Raw genomic sequence first — 20,758 nt, forward strand, 5'->3', positions numbered from 1 at the left:
TTTATTAGTGTCACTGCAATGAAGTTGCTGAGAAAATCCCCTAGTCGCCACACTCCGGCGCCTGTTCGGATATACTGAGGGAGAATTCAGAATATCCAATTCACCTAACAGCACGTCTTTCGGGACTCGTGGGAGGAAACCGGAGCACCCGGAGGAAACCCACGCAGACACGGGGAGAACATGCAGACTCCACACAGACAGTGACCCAAGCCGGGAATCGAACCCGGGTCCCAGGCGCTGTGAAACAAAAGTGCTAACCAATGTGTCACAGTGGGTTATAAAAATTGCTCTATTTTCATTTCCACAATTGTACGTTCAAGGTAAAGGTTCACACCCTCAAATTCCACAGACTGACTCTGATCACAGTTGATCTCAAGAGCAAGTAGAAAGTGAACAAAACATTTTCGCACAATAAGGAAAGTAAATTAAAAATGGAAAAACTTCAGAAACTTCCTAGCATTTGGTTACAAAGTGGCACTGACAGAGGCTTAGGGGTAAGTTTCCAGTTCACTGTTTTAGATGGGAAACAGTGCATGGAGCAGGAGGAAACCTAATGAAATAAAGACAAAATTATAAAATGAAACAAAAATTAACAGATAAATATTTTTAAAATATATAAAAAAGACCAGATAGACCCTACCCCACATTTCAGTGTTTTTCCCGCATGTACCTTAATTATTTATTAAATAAATTCTCCAACAAAATATAACTTTTGGCTGCAAGTCTTTTATATGCAGTTACGCAGTTCTGATCTGATTAATACAAAATTATTGGTTTTGTAATTATGCAAGAGAAGATTGCTTTGTTCTAGACTGTTTCTACCCAGTTAAATCATAAGTGTTTGGTTATTGAAATAACATGGGCTGGATTCTCCGATTCTGGGGCTATGTCCCCACGCCGGCGTGGGAACGGTAGCGTTTTACCCCAGACAAAATGGTGTAAAATGGCCACTGATTCCCCGTTTTGCTGGGGACTAGCATGCTGGCTCTGTAGAGCACCCAGCTCCAGCTGCCGATATGGCCTGGAGAATTTCCGGGTCCATGGCCACGCATGCGCACAGCGGTGGCCTGCAGCGGCTATGCTGTGCTACATGGTGGAGGCCACTTGCAAACGCGACCCATAAAATAGTGCCCCCAGCTTTGGCCGGCTCGCGCTCCCGGACCCCCTCCCCCACAATGCCCCCAGCTCCTAATAAAGTCCCCATTGCCCACGGATCAGCCCTCCCCCGACTGTGGCGCCCGAATACTGAGTCCGCACCCGCCTCGCCGAGCTCCCGATGGATGAGACCACACGTGACCGACGCCGTCGGGAACTCGGTCAGTCGGGGGCGGAGCATCGGGTGGCGGGCCTCAGGCAGTGTCCTGAGGCCGTTGATGAGTGGCGCAGCATACCCTGCGAGTACGCCACTTTGGAGGGGGCAGACCATCGCGAAAGTGGCGCTGCCCCCGATTTGGTCGGGAACTGTGATTTTCCGGCCGATTGCCAAATGCGATTTCGGCATCGGCGACCGGAGAATCCAGCCCCACGTATTTGCTGGTTCAAAAATAAAACAAAAAGAATAAAGGATTTGTTGTTTATAGGTGGCACAAAATAGAGGATGGAAGACTGAATGTGCTATTTATTTTTAAATCACTAACTGGTAGATTTCCATTATTGTTTAACATTTGCAATTTTAATTATGTTCATATTCTTGAGTCATTGGGCAGGATTTACCGGCTGTTCACGGCCGTGGGAAATTCCGGTCCCACACCGGCGCACGGGTGTCCCAGCGATGAGGGGTGCTGTCACTGGGAAGTCCTTTTGACAACGGCAGGGTCCGTAGATCCCGCTGGCGGTCTGACTCCGCTGCCAAAGGACACACGGCGGGGTGGTCAGTAAATCCAGCCCATTATCCTCAGGTCATTAGAAATAAGAAAATGATCAGATGATCGATTATGTTTTGATTTAAAACAGCATCAGTCAGGTGTCACCAATACATTTCAGTTAGATCAAATCATTTGAATTATTGCTCACTTTTCCAAACAAATTGCAATAAAATCTCTCCCTCAGCTTCATCAGTAATCTAATAGATTGTCCATAACATGACTATTGTTCAATGACAGGCTTAACAACCTTTAACAAATGGACACATCACCCTGAAACAGTTACAGGCATATTGGATTGCATGCCTAACGATCAGCCCTTATCTATTATACAGTCGCCTGTACCACTTCTATTATGCAAGAGATCTCTATGGATAACCGTGTTGAGGTGAATTGACAACAATAGATTGTGCAACTAGTTGGCCACTGACATTTAGTGACAGTGAATTTTATTGTACATATCTGATTCACATCATAATAAGCACAGCCCCAAAGTAATTCAGTGCAAATCTGCAATTTTTAGATCAATAGTTTTTTGTAACAACCATAAAACTTACAGATGGTCAGAATCACAATACTCTTTTATTTAACTCCTGGTATCATTTGTGTCATATTCACATTAAAAGAAACACATCTACTCACTTCGAATATAAATCCTCTGCTTTTGAGTTGTCTCTTCCTGAGTGATAACGTTACTGGCTGTGCACTCATAAGTTCCAGATTGATCCAGAGACACATTTCTGATGATAAAGTTCAAAGCAATTGAATATTCCTTGGTGTTGATCTTATTCAGGCTGCTGAGGTGATACGTCGTATGATTGTCCCTGCTTAGAAGACGGCAAGCAATGTTCGAGTATAAAAATTTATTGGCTCGGCAGAATAGAATCAGGTCATCGCCTTCAATAGGGAATGTATTATGTCCCATACCAATCTCAAATCCAAATTGGTTAGGCAGATCTAATAAGACAAACAAAAATGTATAGTCAAGAGAAATGGTCATTTTCAATATCAATTTTAATGAATCCAATCAAATGTCACAATTAAGCTGTTATAGTGATCTAGTTGGTCAATCCAGCAGGCAGTGGTGCACTAAATCCTAGAAGATCTTTGGTTTGATCCTCAATTAAGTCATTAGCTTCCTCCACCCTCCCCCCCCGCCCCCACCACCACCACCAATGCCCCCATAATTACATTCGCACCACACAAGTGCCAGGCAATGACCATCTCCTACAAGAGAGGATCTAACCACCACCCTTTGACATTCTATGGCATTACCATCGTTGAATCCCCCACAATCAACATCCTGGGAGTTACCATTGATCAGAAATTGAACTGGACTAGCCATATTAATACTGTGGCTACCAGGATTGGTTAAAGGCTAGGGATTCTACAGTAAGTAACTCACATCATAGTAAGCACAACCCCAAAGTAATTCAGTGTAAATCTGCAACCTCTTGACCCCCAAAGACTGTCCACCATATACAAGGCACAAGGCAGGAGTGTAATTGATTACTCTCCACTTGCTTGGGTGAGTGCAGCTCCAACAACACTCAAGAGGCTCAACGCCATGTGTGGCAGTGGCAGCCATGTGTACCATCTACAAATGAACTGCAGTAATTCATCAAGGTTCCTTTGACAGCACCTTCCAAACCCCAACCACTACCATCTAGAAGGACAAGAGCAGCAGATACTTCGGAACCCCACAAGCCTGAGGTTCCCCGCCAAGTCACTCACCACCCTGACTTGGAAATATATATCCTTCACTGTTCCTAGGGCAACATCCTGGAATTTCCTCCCTAACAGCACAGTGGGTGTACCTACACCTCAAGAACTGCTGCGGTTCAAGAAGACAACTCACCACCACCTGCTGAAGGTCAACTAGGGATGGGCAATAAATGCTGCCTTAACCAGAGACGCCAACATCCCGTAAATATTTTTTTTAAAAAATTGTATCCAATGATCCTTATTCCAAAAAGCCCAAGTGTGGATGTCCAGTGAGAACAAGGAATCGACTTAGTTGTGATAGATTACATTGGAAAAGCCTACCAACATACTTTGTACAGGCTCTGACATGAAGATTAGTCACTTTGGCAGATTCAACAGGCCATGGAACTGTATCCCAGCAAGAAAACAGAGAGATAAACATTGCAGTGGAAGGTTACAATCGGCTATATTTTGATGAAGATAAACCCAACAGTTTTCCACCCAATGTCTGTCACAGCACCCTCTAATGATGACTCATGAAAGTGGTATTGGAAGGTGCTATAAATATACAGCATGTGGTGGAAATAGGGAAGAGAAGGCAAGTTGTTAATACACACCAGAGTAGTACAATGCTAATACTGTTGGATCTTGATAAACTTTTGACTAGTTTGCCAAGAACTGTTATGTTTGGATCAGGATTGTGCTTAGATAAGGAGTCCTGTAACCTGCAGATAAAAATAGGCAAGTGGCTAACCTTTGCACCACTGCTGCCATTTAATTGTTCATTCAGCAATTCAACCTAAGCACAACAGAAAACTCACAACAAAAGCAAATAAACTCATACAGAAGTGATTAAATGTCTATAAAGCTCTGGATGGAATTTGGCAGTGCTAAGCTTATAAAGCTCTATCACCTTGTGCTGGGATCAAAATGTTGCATTTATGCACTCCACCTGGATCAGTTTTGTCCGAAGGAGATGAAAAGGAGGTAGTCCTATAAATTGTACATCTTTTCATGGATCAGAAATATGCTTAGATTATGTCTGCATTCATTTGGAATTGACTGTAACTTGGAAAGGTAAGTGTACAGGTATTGCACCTACCTATACAAAATCTATCAACTCAGAGATCAGAGGTATAAGTCCAATATCGCCTCATTTTCAACTTTGTCCCTCAGGTGTAACTGGGACATTCTTCTGCAATTGTCCATCCTTCATCAATGCCATTCAATTATTTCAGGTCAACTTATTCATAAACCAGTTACGTATCAAAATTACATAATAAATTAGTTATTTGTCTCATGTCCCTGTCACATACTGCTCATGCATTCAAAATATGCAGAAGCCTATCAATAAAAAACAGTCTATTATATAATCAATGTGACAAAAATTGTTTTTTAAGACAACAATGTAAATAAAAGCATTATTAAATTAGAATCAGGGTATAGGTATAGACAAAGTAGTCACAAGACCAATAGTGCCATTTTAAATATGGGGGTTAAAAGCAGAATTTAAGTTTATTGGTTTAAAATATATGGAATGAGAAGTGCAAATCAAGCCACCAGAAGGTAAGCCCAACTTCTGCACCTGAGAATGGTATTAATCAACAGCCCGATATTTAGAAAAAAGTCGATATATCTGAACCATTCACAGATTATAGGTTAACTGTAAAACAGGATTAATTGATGGAAAAACAACAGCCGTGCTGCCTTTTGCAATCTTCCTCCAAACTAACCAACACACTTTGAAATAATTTAAAGGGAATTTATTTACTTAAGCGATTTGAAACTTCCTCTGGAAATAGCTCACAGGTTTCCTGATGGAAGATATTGTTTATCTTTGCCAAGCACCATCAAGAATCTCAAAACAAAATGCATTAAGTGACACTGGGAAATCTCGGAGATAAGGCAGTCCTGTTCCTGTCTCACCCGTAGTAATTACTAACACACCCACAGTCCTGCTGAGTGCCAACAGAGAAGGAGAGCTGTGAACTAGAAGCTGAGAACTTGCTGTATAAGATACGATGCGCATTGTGAAAACATATGACCAACAATACAGAAAAAACTGAGGACTCAGTGACAGGATTTGAAATCTAAACCACAAATCAACAAGTGTCACAATGTATTTCCAACTGCCTGGCAACTTGTGGGTCACAACTGACATTTAGCTTTAAAACCCTTTAACCAATGGGTGAGTGGAACGCAGAACATTATTTCTTGCAATTTTATCTCGTCCTTTCCTGAGATCTCTCAGAGGTATAATTTCTTGGGGAAGAAGAGACCTTTGTATTCCAAACAAATGGTTATGCTCTTGGAACCTAAAGGGTGTATTGGGTGGGGGAGTTTCCACTTCCACATTCTTGGCACACGCTGGGAGAACGTATTGGGAAATTGCACAAGTCGAGTTCGTGATTTTCCACCCATAAATTTTTGTGGATGGAAAACTGCCATGTATTATTTCCTGCAAATGCACTATTTCCTGAGCCAGAAGTGGAAAATTCTACCTGAATGTCCACATCCATGAGTGACACAACTACTGAACTTGCACCAGCCCGAACTCAGGACCCAGCCTCAATGATGACGTCTGTGCTAATTACAAAACTGAAATGTTTGTAACCATCTTTAGCCAGTAATGCCAGGTGGATGATCCACCTCAGCCTCCTATGGAATTTCCCACCATTACAATAGCCAATCCTCAGTCAGTTCGATTTACACCATGTGATATCAAGTAACAGCGCACTAGATATAGAAAGAGCTGTGGATTCAACAACACCCAAGCTCTAGCACTGAAGACTTGTGCTCCAGAACTAGAGACACTGCACACAATCGAATGGCCATGTTGCACCTGAAAAGCAGCGCGCTGCAGCACAACATGGCTGATAAAAGCTGGGAGATCATGCTACTGGCAACTATGTGGTCCGCAATGCCTCACGAGATCTAACATAATCTTGCGAGACATTGCGATGTAAATCCTGCCCATTGTGGGCGGGATCATTTTTTGGCAAATAGCATATTAGAGATAGACAGCTGGTTTCATTTTAATGTGCAGTTTCATGAGTCACCCGAGGGGTAGGGATGTATCACCTTTGCCTCGGTGACCTCGGGTGAGTGCCGTTCAGTGCTGGTTTCCACAAATGGGGACCAGACGGAATGACACTTGTGGAGGGTCTCCCCGGGGATTGGAAGGCCCAAGTGCTTGCCCTCTGGGCAGTGTAGTACCACCTGAGTGCCAGCCTGGCACTGTCAAGGGGCCCAGTTGGTAGTGCCAGCTGGGAGGGGCACTTCCAGGATATCATGTTAGCACTGCCAAGGTGCCGGGCTGGCAGTCTTCATGCAGTGGCAATCGGGCTGGGGGTGCCCTGCATGGATGTTGGGGTGGTGTGTGGGGGGGGGCCTGGGGACCCCCTCATATTGAGTTGGGGCTTGGGGAAGATCGGCTGCTTGCCGGAACCCCTCAGTGCAGAAAATGGAGCTATGTGTGGTCTCAGCCATGCAGAGGCTGCTGAGTCCCCGATCTAACCACGGGTGCATTAAATAGTGGGGTGTTTCTCAGCACTGTGAGTGCCGGGAAACACACGGCTAAACATGGTTGCTCTGGAACTTTGTTCCCATTTAGTTAAATCCCACTCCCTGCTAGTCAAGGTCTTCCAGTACAGCTACAATACTAGCATCTACCCAACAAGGTGCAAAATTGTTCAGGTTTGTCCTGTCCACATAAAAGGCAAATCCAATCTGGCTAATTGCCATCCCAATGGCCTACTCTCAATGATGGAAGGGGCTGCCAATAGTGCTATCATGCATCATTGTTCACCAACAACCTCATGGCCATGTTCAGTTTGAGTTCCACCAGGGCCACCTGCCTCCAGAACTCATTGTAGATGTTGTTCAAATATGAACAAAAAAACTGAATTCTGGGGGTGAGGTGAGATGGGCCACCATGACATCAATTGGATTGAGTGTGCAATCAAGGAATGCTGGTAAAACTGAAGTCATTTGGAATTATGGGGAAAACTCCATTGGCTGGAATCATTCCTGGCACGAAGGAAGATGGTTGTGATTATTTGAAGCCAATCATCTAAGCCCCAGCACATTGCTGTTGGGGTTCTTCAGGATAGTTTCCTGGACCAACAAGATGACCTTCCCTCAATCATGGTCGACTCATGCTTCTATTCCTTAGGCTCTTATAAAGTCATAAGTAGAGATGTTCTTTGATGATTGCACACTGTCCGTCACTCCTCAGATAAGGATGCAGTGTGTGTCTGAATGACATAGATACAGGATCTAGGGCAACAATCTCCGACCCCCCGCCGGGTCGGAGAATCGCCGGGGGCTAGCGTGAATCCCGACCCCGCCGGTTGCCGAAGCCTCGGGCACCAGAGGTTCGGCGGGGGCGGGAATCGGGCTGCGCCGGTTGGCGGGCCCCCCCGCTCGATTCTCCGGCCCGGATGGGCCGAAGTCCCGCCGATAAATTGCCTGTCCCGCCGGCGTGGATTAAACCACCTTTTGAACGGCGGGACAAGGCGGTGTGGGCGGGCTCCGGGGTCCTGGGGGGGGGCGCGGGGCGATCTGGCCCCGGGGGGGTGCCCCCACGGTGGCCTGGCCCGCGATCGGGGCTCACCGATCCGCGGGCGGGCCTGTGCCGTGGGGGCACTCTTTCCCTTCCACCTCCGCCACGGTCTCCACCACGGTGGAGGTGGAAGAGACTCCCTCAACTGCGCATGCATGGGAAATTGTCAGCGGCCGCCGACGCTCCCGCGCATGCGCCGCCCCAACATGTCATTTCCGCGCCAGCTGGTGGGGCAACAAAGGCCGTTTCCGCCAGCTGGCGGGGCAGAAATTCCTCCGGCGCCGGCCTAGCCCCTCAATGTTGGGGCTCGGCCCCCAAAGATGCGGAGCATTCCGCACCTTTGGGGCGGCGCGATGCCCGTCTGATTGGCGCCGTTTTGGGCGCCAGTCGGCGGACATCGCGCCGTTTCGGGAGCATTTCGCCCCTGGTCTACACTCAAATTTAGGCTGATGAGTGGCAAGTAACATGTGCACCTCACAAATGCCGGGCCATGGCGGAGCTTTACACAGCACAGGCCCGCCTGCAGATCGGTGGGCCCCGATCGTGGGCCAGGCCACCGTGGGGGCCCAACCCGGGGCCGGATCCCCACCCCCGAGGACTCCGCCGGCCGCCCGGAGACTTTGGCAGCTGGCATCGAAGCGGGATTCACGCCGCCCCCCGGCGATTCTCTTATCCGGCGGGGTTCGGAGAATCCCGCCCCAGATTCTCCAGTGGCGATTACCACTGTCCAAGGGTGGGATTCTCCGACCCCCCGCCGGGTTGGAGAATCGCCGGGGGCTGGTGGGAATCCCGCCCCCACCTGTTGCCAAATTCTCTAGCACCGGATATTCAGCAGGGGCGGGAATTGAGCTGCGCCGGTCGTCGAGCACCCCCCAGCGATTCTCCGGCCCGTGATGGGCCGAAGTCCCGCTGTTGGAATGCCTGTCCCGCTGGCGAGAATCAAACCACCTCTCTTTCCGGCAGGACTAGGCGGCGCGAGCGGGCTCCTGGGTCGTGGGGGGTGGGGGGGTGGTGGCGGGACGATCTGGCCCTGGGGGGTGCCACCACAGTGGCCTGGCCCACGATCGGGGCCCACTGATCGGGGCCCACGGGCGGGCCTGTGCCGTGGAGAGCACTCTTTTCCCGCCACCTCGGTCACAGTCTTCACCATGGCCGACGCGGAAGTGACCCCCCCTGCGCATGCGCGGGGATGACATCAGCAGCCGCTGTCGCTGTCGCGCAAGCGCGGACGTCCGCCGCCCGACGAAATCCTTTCGGCCCCGGCTGGCGTGGCGCCAAAGGCCCTTCCCGCCGGTCGGCGGCCGCCAACCACCCCGGTCCAAGCTTAGCCCCTCACGGTGAGGGCTTGGCCCCTAAAGATGCAGAGAAATCCGCACCTTTGGGGCGTCACGACGCCGGAGTGGTTCACGCCACTCACACCGCTGGGACCCCCCGACCCGCCGGGTAGGGGAGAATCCCGGCCAGAAACTTAACTGGACCTACCACATAAATAGTGCGGTTATAAGAGCAGGTCAGAGATTGGGAATTCTGCAGTGAATAATTCATCTCCTAATTCCCAAATCCTGCCCACCATCTTAATGCAAAGGTTAGGAGCAAGATGGAGTAATCGCCACTTTCCTGGATGAGTACATCTCGAACAACACTCAAGAAGTTTGCAACTTCAGAAAAAGCAGCCTTCATGTTCAGCACCCCATCCACCACCTTAAACATTCGCCCCCTCCACCGCTGATGCACGATGGCTGCATTCTGTACCAACCACAAGATGTTCTGAAAGAATATTTGACAGAACATGTCAAATCCATAACTTCTACCACTCATGTGGACAAGGGCAGCAAGTGCATGGGAACACCACCACCTGCAGATTCCTCTCCAATGAAGTCACACACCATGCTGACTTGGAAATATATCATTGTTTATTCATTGGCGCTGCATTAGAATCAATGAATTCCCCCTCCAACAGCCCTGTGGGATGTAGCCACCTGGGTTGGCCAATTCCCGACATAAAATGGAGAACAGCAAAGGCTGAAGGGAAATTCAGCCAACACAGGCAAAAACTAGCAGGTGCAAGTTTACTGTGTATTAGACTCTGCAAAAGCCCAGACAGCATCGATACCAGCAACCATCTGCACAATAATGTAGCGGCCATCTACATACTAATGAACGATCCCCGGGAACAATCAAAACATTTAAGGTAAACAAAGCCAAGCCAGACTCCTCAGCGTCAGCAGGAGCCAACATAAAAGAGGTTAATGGACACCTAAAGACCGCCCATCGATCAGGGAACCGCTCCAGTATTGGACAAATAGAACCAAGCGATTGGAACGAAGTCCAATCACTTGAAACCAGGTACGGGGTCTGCCCTGAAAGGCAGGAAGCCCCTGGGGACTATAAAATAAAGCCCCCAAGTTCAAATCGTCCTTCTTGACAGGGTCACTCAGCAACGTGAACCAACCCTTGACAGTGACCTGTCCAGCTGCCGCCCAAGAACGTAAGTCTCAAGTCAACGCTCGCTACGAGATAGGCGCTCCTAGCTACCAGTCCATAGCAGCTTTTGAATCCTGCAGACTCAGAACCCGAACGAAAGGCCATTTGTTCCCCTGACCTGGTGGGCCAGTCCGAAGCTACGTATTGGCCTTTTAGTGATAGAAATAGCTTAGAAAGTAGAGTTTATGCATGAGTAGATTTGACTGTGTGTAAATAAATGTGCTTCGATTTGAATCTTACTAATTGGTGTATTGAGTTATTGATCATTACTTGAACTTGAACCTCGTGGCGGTATCATAAAGATACCTGGCGACTCTAGAGCAAAGGTTATAAAACAGAGCCAATTGAACCAACCAAAGGTTAGCAACAGGGAGAACCCTCATTACAGAGATTGACCACTGCCACCAGACCAAGGGAAATTGGGGATGAGAAACAAATGCTGGCCTTGCAAAGGAAATCAACATCCTGTTAATTAATTTTAAAAGTCCGCAACGCCCTTTCAGAAGGGGTCTACAGGTATGGGTTAGGAGCAGGAACAAGCTTTTGCTGAGTTCCTTCTGCACTATCCCAAACATGCTTAGACCACTTGCAGCACCCATATAAAGGAGCTGTTTGTATTTCCCCGCTTAGCGATAGGAAACCCCCCACATAATACAGGAAATATTCATTCCTAGGCAGAATCAACAATCCTTTATAACATTTGAATTTCACTGCTTAGCTGCCCGTATAAAATGGGTTCCAGTGTTGTCTCACTGACTTGAGGCTGTGAAAGGTAGTGCTTTGGGCCCATTTAACCAAATTCAGGGTGAGCAGGCTATTTGTGAGGGTGGAGGATGTGTGTGAGCATTGTGGGAAGGGCCTTGCTAACCATGTACACATGTTCTGGTCATGTTCTAAGCCTGTGGGGTTCCAGGTCTCCTTCTTTAGCACCATGCCCACGATCCTACAAATTTAACTGAAGCCTTGTCCCCTCAGGGGCATATTCGGGGTACCAGACCTGCCGGAGCTGCAGATTGGGCCGGGAGATGATATTCTGGCCTTTGCCTCGTTGATTGCTCAAAGGTGGGTGCTGATGGGTTGAAGGTCATCTTCTCCACCCAGTGCCTCAGTATTGCTGGGGGGTCTAATGGAATTCTTGTATCTCGAGAATGTTAAGTTCACTGTGAGGGGCGCAATTGAAGGGTTCTACCGAAGATGGCAGCTGTTTATTTTGTGCTTTAAAGAGCTGGTCACCGTCGGTTGTTAGGGGGGGGAGGGGGTGGTCAGGAGGAGGGAGGGGGTTCCGTTTGGCTTTTGGGGGGGGAGCTTGCTATTACTTGTTATTGTTTCTGTTACGTATAAAATTGAAAAACTTGAATTAAAATATATTTTTTTAAACTTGAGGCTGTGCAGATTTTACAGTGGCTGCCCAGCTGACACTCAGCTAAGTTTGGTTGGTGATAGTTTGAGAGTGTTGTGTGGAGCAGAAGGGGAATTGTGGGGCATTAGTGGCTCAATCATTCTTTGTAAGGTCCAAAGGAGCACTCCTGCTCCTCAAACATTTCACTCAGTAAGTAGGCCGTTCAAGAGCCTGACCATCCGAATAATATCACAAGAGTCTAATTTACATTTTTATGACACTCTAGTCTCCAAGAAAACAGCAACTAAAATTTGCTCAGGAGTAAAATTTTAACATCATTTTCACCTGGGGTGAATGGAGTGAGTTAAGAGCTCCCAAACATTTCTATATTTTTTGATACAAGCTTGACAATGTTGCAGGAAATGGAATACCAGTAATATAAAACACTTGTCAGCTACCGAGTAGAGGTGCCTCAGAAGGGGTGCCTCATATTCTGTTACTATTGCAAACATTTGTATGGTTGAAATAGGTTCTTGTGTTCAACAGCCGATTAAATTATTTGATTGACCATTTTTGTATTTAAATGTGATACAGATAATAATTAAATACCAACATTTTTCTGACTGATAGGCTAGGCAGTGCCACTCTAATGATTCTTCTTTTGTGCTTTTTGGGTTGTAGTAAAAATACTTCTTGACATTATTGGTGCGGTCCAACAGTCACGCTGCACCAGAAAAGCAGCTCATCACAGTGCAGCATGGCCAATAAAAGCCGGGAGACCTCGCTCCCATGATCTACCCGGCTTGCAATGCCTCGCGAGATCCATCGCGATCTTGTAAGGCGTTGCGATGTAAATCCCACCCAATGTGAGTGGGAGCACTTTTTGGCAAATCTGCATATTAGAGCAAGAGAGCTAGTCTCACTGTAATGGGCAGATTCCCGAGGTACCTAAAGTTTTGGGGTTAATCCCCTTTGCCTCAAAGATCTTCAGCAGGGGTGTCCACAAACAGGGACCAGACGGAATGGCACTTGTGAGGGTCTCCCAGGTGTTCAGAGGCCTCCAGCTGCATGCCCTGCCACTGTTGATGCCACCTGGGCTTCCTGGTACTGCCAGGTGGCACTGCCAACTGCCATGGGCACTGCCAGGTTGGTGGTGCCAAACTGGCATTTTTTGCATGCATCTAATCGGGCCGGGCCGGGCGGGGGGGGGGATCCTGTGTGGGTATTGGGGGGCGGAGACCCTCCCATAGTGTGTTCAGGCTCCGGGAGATCGGGGGTCGCTTTGGGCACCTCAGTAATCGTGACACTATTTTAAAATGGCCTCCTGATCTCTCGCTACACCGGAGAGTTCCGGCAAGTGGAGCTCCCCACTGTAGAAACCGGGGCGATGTTTGGTCTCGGATGCGTTTTCCCCGTTCAGACCCCTTATACAACAAAGTCACATTGAATAGCCATGAGTTTCTCGGCCCTGCAACGCCGGGAAACACACGGCTAAATGCGCTCGCTATGGGACTTTGTTCCCTTTTGGAGAATCGCGCCATCTATAACAAGCATTTAATACATATTTGTATAATTTATGTTGAATGAAAACCTTTTTTGAAAGAGTAATAGTCTGAGGCAAGCCAGTAGTATTATGCTTTGTTGTTTAATTACAACTTGATAAGACAAGTGGATCTACAAGCTTCCCAACAGGGAAGGAAATAAAAACATTACCTCAGTTAATTCCAGTCATCCCATGCAGACGAACGAACACTGTCCCTGTTTCAGCTGAACAAAGTAAGTGGTATCCATTTGCTGATGCAGCCACAGGGCAATGCCATCTAGGAGTTAGGTGCTCTCACTTTCTCTTTTTCTCCACAGAATGCACTTCACTGCTTTTGATCTGGTCAGGAGCTGTTAACCATAGCTGGATGTTTATGAACATTATGGCTTGATTCAAAGCAGGGTACTTGACATGCATTCAAAGTTGAAGGGAACTTCTGATGAGTATAGTCTCCAAAACGGAGAAACCTGCCCAATATCAAACTTTGTGAGATGAATATGGAGGCAATTGCCATCAGTTACTGGAAGTCACACCAGAAGATGTGGAAATGAAAATTAGTCGTGGCAATTCAGAAATCTGAAGGACACACAAGAGAGCACACGGAGCCATTAAATAAGGCAACTGTCAGACTGCCATTTTGTATAAGGTTAGCACAAATGACAGTGATTAAGTACAAAGTTTCTAAGTTGTTCAAAATTGGGTTTGGACTAAAATGCTGAACCTAATAGTAATTAAATAATTTTATTTTGTCAGGTTCCTTTAAGGAGTAGCTCCAGTTTGAGGTGTTTTTATTCCATGCACAGTTAGGAACATCACTGTACAAAATATGCTGGACGAGGTAGGTTGGCTTTTTCATACATGGGTATTCAAACATTGTGGATCAAGTTGTGATCATTTGAACCTACAAACATATGAATTAGGAGCAGCAGGAGGCCACTGGGCACCTCGAGCCTGTTCCGCCGTTCAATAAGATCATGGGTGATCTGATTTTAATCTCGACTCCGCATTCGTGCCTATCCTAGATAACATTTCACCTCCTTGCTCATCTAGCTTCGCCTTAAAAATATTCATAGACTCTGCCTCCACTGCCTTTTGAGAAAGAGAGTCCCAAAGACTCAGAACCCTATAAGAGAAAAAGCTTTTCCTCATCTCTGTCTTAAATGGGAGGCCCCTTATTTTTAAACAATGCCAGCTAGTTGTAAATGTTCCCACAATAGGAAATAACCTCCTCACATCCACCCTATCAAGAGTCCTCAGGATCTTATACATGCGAATCAATTGTCCCTTGCTCTTCTAATCTCCAGAGGATACACGCTCTGCATGTCCAGCCTTTCCTCATAAGACAACCAGGTATTAATCTAGTAAACCTTTTCTGAACTCTTCCAATGCATTTACATCCTTCCTTAAATAATGGAACCAATACTGTACACAGTACTCCAGATGTGGTCTCACCAATGCCACCATCAGATTCACCATGGACGACTCTCCAGAATTGGTTACATTCTTGGACATACGCATCTCCATCAAGGAAGGTCACCTCAGCACTTTGCTTTACTGCAAGCCCACGGACAACCTCACGATGCTCCACTTCTCCAGTTTCCACCATAAACACATTAAAGAAGCCACCCCCTATGGACAAGCCCTCCGTATACACAGGATCTGCTCAGACGAAGGAAAAATGGAGGCCTGAATGTTTTGGATGGTTGGGTTTCCCTTCCTAACACTAACCCTGTCGACTCCAGGTGCCACACAGCCCCTTCATGCTCGAATGAGCATCAATTGGCTGCACGCAGGACTTCTGCCCCTCCCTCGGGAGGAAGTCCCATTTTACAGAGCTGTTGGTCAATCAGATTAGCCAGTTGGTTTTCAGTCCCTGCAGCGACAAGAACAAATCCCACCCAGTGTTTCAGTCTAAGATGACCTTTCATCAGAACAGATGAATGGGTGAACCAGTTCTGATGAAAGGTCAACTCAACCAGAAACATTGACCTGGAATATCGCAACCAAGGAGAACCCCTCCAATATGCAAGAGGCCAAAATCTGGATGTCTCCTCCCTCCCATCTCGAATGTACGATGCGGTGGTGGGAATGGGGCCGGTTGGGGATTTATGCATGTTCCGCGGAGGCAGGTGATCTTGTAAGACAGTATCTGCCTTCAGTCATGTCTGATTTTCAATAGCCAGGAGTGGAAAACACAACATGTGCAGATTAGACCAGGTAGGAGCAAGTCTAAACATTACAGAGTCCTTGGAGCGGTTGGGTGGTACCCTTTTGTGTATGGTCTTGGGATACCTTTGAGGGAAGTTAGGTGTCCTTTGGGGAGGTAATCTGCCTTTGAGAGAGATAAGGTGCCCTTTTCAATTTTTAAAAATGGATGTGAGCATGTGAGAGTGACTGCCCTTTGACATCAAGGCAGCATTTGGCTGAGTGTGCACTGATTGTTTAAGGGGTTTAAAGGCTGCATATGGGGAGAGCAGCCAAATGGGCCCCATCCCAGGGAAGACCCCCTATCCAAGCCCCTATAGCCCACCACAAGCCCCCTTGACCCTCATCTCCCATGAAACAGACTGCTTGGCATCCTGGGGGCAAGTGTTGGGAGAGTACTTACCACCTTACCACCCCTTGGACTGCAAGGTACCAGGTTTGCACTGCCAAGGGGTGTGGCCTGAAGGCAGGATTGAGGGCACTGGGGGACTGAGGGGGAAGTGGGGAAATGAGAGAATACTGAGGGGGGTGAAGGGGCTACTGAGGGAGGAACTGAAGGGGTAGATGGGGGGGGGGGTAAAGGGGGAATTGAAGGGGGTGCTGAATGAGAGCCTGGGTGGCTGAAGGGGGGTTCAGGGTGGGGGCGCTCTTGACAGCGATTGTGGGTGCCTTTCCAGCAATCTATTGGGGGTGGGAGTGGGGGCTGCAGCAGCCATTTGTGATCAGAGAGCCTTTTAAAAATAGCGCTCTGATCTCAGCGGAGTGGGATCTGTTAGAGAGATTAGGACCCATCCCACTCAGTTGCAGCATGGACCCCGGTGTGCCATTCTGGAATGGCACAGAAAAGTCGATTCTGCAAAAAGATTTTCCAAGTGCCATAGTCGAAGTTTGGGAGGATCATGCCCCATTTCTAACACAAAATGACTGTGGTTGTTGAAGGTCAACATCTCAGCCCAAGGACATCATTGCATGGTAGTGTTCGGCAGGTTAGGTGGATTAGCCATGCTAAATTGCCCCTTAGTGTCCAAAAGGTTAGTTCGGGTTACTGGGTTCACGGGGATAGGGTGGAGTCATGGGCTTAATTAGGGCGCTCTTTCCAAGGGCTGGTGCAGGCTCGATGGACTGAATGGTCTCCTTCTGCACTGTAAATTCTATGATTCTATGTCCGAGGCCCAATGATCTTCAACTGTTTCATCAATGGCCTTGCATTCATCATAGGCTGAGGCGTGGGGAATTCACTATAATTCATGGCTGCTCAGATATTGATGGAGCCTGTGTTCATATGCAGCAACATCTGGACAAGATTTAGACTTGGGTTGATTAGCAGCAAGTAACATTCATACCGTACAGATACTAGGTGATCATCAAATCCACCAAAAGAGAATTTAACCATCTGCTCTTGATATTAAGTGGCATTACCAACTATTAATATCCCTGGGGGCTAACATTGACCGGAAATCAAAAACATAAACATTGTGGCTAAAAGATGGGTCAGAAGCTGGAAATCTGCAGCGAGTAACTCACCTCCTGAAACCCCAAAGTCTGTCCACCATCGAGAAAGCACAGGTCAGGAATGTGATGGAATATTCTCCATTTGTTTGGATGTGTGCAGGATCAACAGCACACAAGAAACCCTTCACCATCCAGGAGAAAGCAGCCACCTTGCCATTCCTTTTTCGCCACCTTAAGCATCTACTCGCTCCACCACCAACATACTCTGGCAGCAGTGTATACAGAACCCACTGATAGAATCATAGAAAAGATACAGCACAGAAGGAGGCCATTCAACCCACCTTGTCCATTCCAGCCCGAGGACACCCTTGTGCTTGTCACTCCTCCTTAAACAGCACTTTCCAAACCCATGACCTCTACCGCCTAGAAGGGCAAGGGCACCAGATACATTGGAAAATTACCACCCACAAGTTCCTCTCCAAGGCGCACAACCCTGATTTGGAAATATAACGCCGTCCTTCATGTCGGAAAAACATGGAACTCTTTTCCTAAGCGAACTGTGGGTGTGCCTACACCAGCAGTTGAAGAAGGCAGCTCACCACCACCTTCTGAAGGGCAAGTAGGGATGGGGCAACAAATGCCAGCCTTGCCAACAATGCTCACATTCCATAAAAGAATACAAAAAGAGTATTTGGGATGCTGTCCTTCAGATAAAATATTAAAACAGTGACTTGAAGGGGGCATTCTGATGACACTATGGGATGCCACATGAGGCGATTAAACCAAAGTCCCATTTCCCTGTCATAGCATGTCAGATTAACATCAAAGAACAGTGAGTTCCCCCAATGTTCCTGTCTCAACCATCAAAAATCATAATTCACCATTCATTTCATCATTGTCTATGGAATGTTGCTGTACACAAAATGCCTGACCTCAGAGTCAAACTACTTCAATATATGTTAAGTGCTTATAAAACTTCCCGGGAGATGTGATAAAATGCTGTACAAACACATATATTTCTTTCAGACATCAATCAGTCATTTATTGCTGATATCTAGGCAAACAAAGCTGGTTGTTAATCACTCCATTTCAACCAGTTGCTTTCTGTGATTTGTCCTTGAATTTAAAGCACACCTTTCCTCCTATTCATTGTGGCCTTTAAGGAAACTGGCAGATTTTAACCTCCTTCCTTCCCGCTATCTTAAGTACCATTAGACATAGTTGAGGTGAATTTGCAGATCATTTGGACTCTCAAACAGATGTGATAAATCAAGAAATACTGTTGGTACAGTTAGTGTTGGATAGTGCTTTTTTAAGACATCAAAATGTTAATGTGTGGCTCTTTATCTGGAATCTGTTGGTCAGCAGATTTCTCGCAATTGTTCTCTTTCCTTTCAATCTGAGCTACTGTTGGTTGACACCTATGGCTAACTTCGTAGTTCAATTGGGGAAGGAACAGAAGTGGGCAGATGAAAATACTGGTGTTGGTCGGTGTACCCATTTTCCAGCGCCAGTACTGGGGCAGGAGCAGAACCTGCCCAATCCGATATCGTTCCATGATTAGTCTTCAAATCCACTGAAGTTCTGAGCATTTAATCTTTCATTTTTGAGTACTTCCCTGCATATAACACAGATGGGCTTAGCATCCTGATTTGCATTGGCACAATTAATAAAGCTATAGCTCAAGAAATCATTTTTACACTGCTTTGTTCACGGTTTCTTCTTAATGGGTTGCTCATTAGAGGCCCTGAAGCTCACATCAACACTGCTTTGTCCTGCCATGGACTCTCCTGAGAAGCTCTCTCCAGCAGATTTAGTTAGGAGATCCGGGCCTGTTTGTGTCGTTGACCCTCTCTTCCTTCTTACAAACTGATCCATCTTTAGTTCTTCACACACGCCTGTTGCTTGCTTGCTGTTAGCTACAAAATGGAGCAATCTCGCCTCCGTGATTTCGCGGCCAAAGCATGGATCGCGTGACATCAGTGTTCGTGCCAGGCGCGTGACCTGCTCCCTGCCGCCACTTCTGTGTGAAGACTCTGCCACTTTTAAAAAGAAATGTGATCCTGCGACAGCACGCTGATTTCAGGAGGAGGCAGTCTGTCTCACTGGGCACTGGGCCTGTGCACTGGTGGATCCGCCTGAGGGGGCATGCCTGCGGATGCATTCTCTTTTTTCAAACAGCACAAGGCGTCCCATGTGTTTTATTTGTGTAGACTGATAACTTAAAATACACCATTATAGTGACACGACTGCAGAGGTTTCAAACATTCACACAGATTTCACATGCTGGTCTTTAAATTTCCACATGCCCTTCCCCAGAGTCAACCACATGTCATTTATTTTCTGTCCTTGCTGCTGATGCCTTCTTTTTGGATCTTGGTTTGAAGAATAAACAAACTGCTGCAATCCCTGTTTATGTAGCTATCGCATAATTCCTCTTCCTTGTGATGGTGTAGGCATTGAAATACTTGTGGAAGCCATTGAACTGGTGCTGACTGCCAGCATCGAGACCCGCCTCACACTAACTTCACTCAGCCCCGAGCTCCAACAGTCCCAGTGCCGGAAGTACCGCCCCCGCCACCTCCTATTGGTCAGTGGAACAATGGGGCTCCAGATGTGACATGAGGAAAGCTAATCACCCATTGGATCATCTGGGTGCCAATCAGATGGAGCAAGGCAACATGTTGCGGCTGCCGGCATTCACTTTTTTAATATAAATTTAGTGCCCAATTCATTTTTTCCAATTAAGGAGCAATTTGACATGGCCAATCCACCTCCGTGACTCAGCATCAATGAAGGACTGGCAATAGAGTTCCAAGTCAGGATGGTATGTGGCTTGGAGGGAAACTTGTTCCCATCTGCTGCCCCTGTCCTTTGGGGTTGTGGGTTTTGAAGGTGCTAATGAAGGAGCCTTGGTGAGTGCATCTTGTAGATGATACAACTGCTGCCACCATGCATCAGTGATGGACGGAATGAATGTTTCAGGGAATAGATGGGGTGGCAATCAAATGATGGATTGCATTGAGCTGCCTGAGTATTGTTGGAGCAGCGCTTGCCCAGGCAACTGTAGGGCATTTCATCATACCCCTGAATTATGCCTTGTAGATGGTGGACAGATTTGGGAAGTCAGGAGATGTGTTACTCAATGCAGAATTCCAAACACCTGCAGAATTCCTAACAACTGCTCTTGTAGCCACAGCATTTATATGGCTGGTTCAGTTTAGTTTATGGTCAATCGTAACCCCCAGGATGTTTAGGTGGAGGATTCAGCAATGGTATTGCTATTGCATGTCAAGGGACGATAATTAAATTCTCCTTTGTTAGAGATTATCATTGCCTGATACTTGGGTGGCACGAATGTTACTTCTGTGCATGTCACACTCTTTCTACTCACAGTATCAGTGGCCTACATCCAGGACTGCTTGCTTTGGGAGAGTGATTTTCTCCTGTTTCGAGATCTCTCAGTCTTGCATTCACAAAACTGTCTTGCCTTAGATTCCGGACCTCTGTCTCTCCTGAGACATCTTTCCATCAGCAGGTAATGCAATGAAATGACAGCCATAGAATTGCTGCCATGGTCTGTTTAAATCAGGCCTGCTCCCTTT

General features: G+C 47.0%; 1 protein-coding gene across 2 annotated transcripts in view; it reads right to left on the minus strand.

Moving 5' to 3' along the window:
- flt1 (fms related receptor tyrosine kinase 1) overlaps nucleotides 1-20,758 on the minus strand; it is a 315,859-nt gene that overhangs the window by 132,487 nt on the left and 162,614 nt on the right. For both annotated transcript variants that reach the window (XM_072476946.1, XM_072476945.1), the window contains exon 13: nucleotides 2,505-2,819. In XM_072476946.1, coding sequence (XP_072333047.1) covers nucleotides 2,505-2,819 — 315 coding nt within the window. The remainder of the gene's footprint in view (nucleotides 1-2,504; nucleotides 2,820-20,758) is intronic.

The sequence above is a fragment of the Scyliorhinus torazame genome, chromosome 15 (assembly GCF_047496885.1).
Source record: "Scyliorhinus torazame isolate Kashiwa2021f chromosome 15, sScyTor2.1, whole genome shotgun sequence".
Lineage (NCBI taxonomy): Eukaryota > Metazoa > Chordata > Chondrichthyes > Carcharhiniformes > Scyliorhinidae > Scyliorhinus > Scyliorhinus torazame.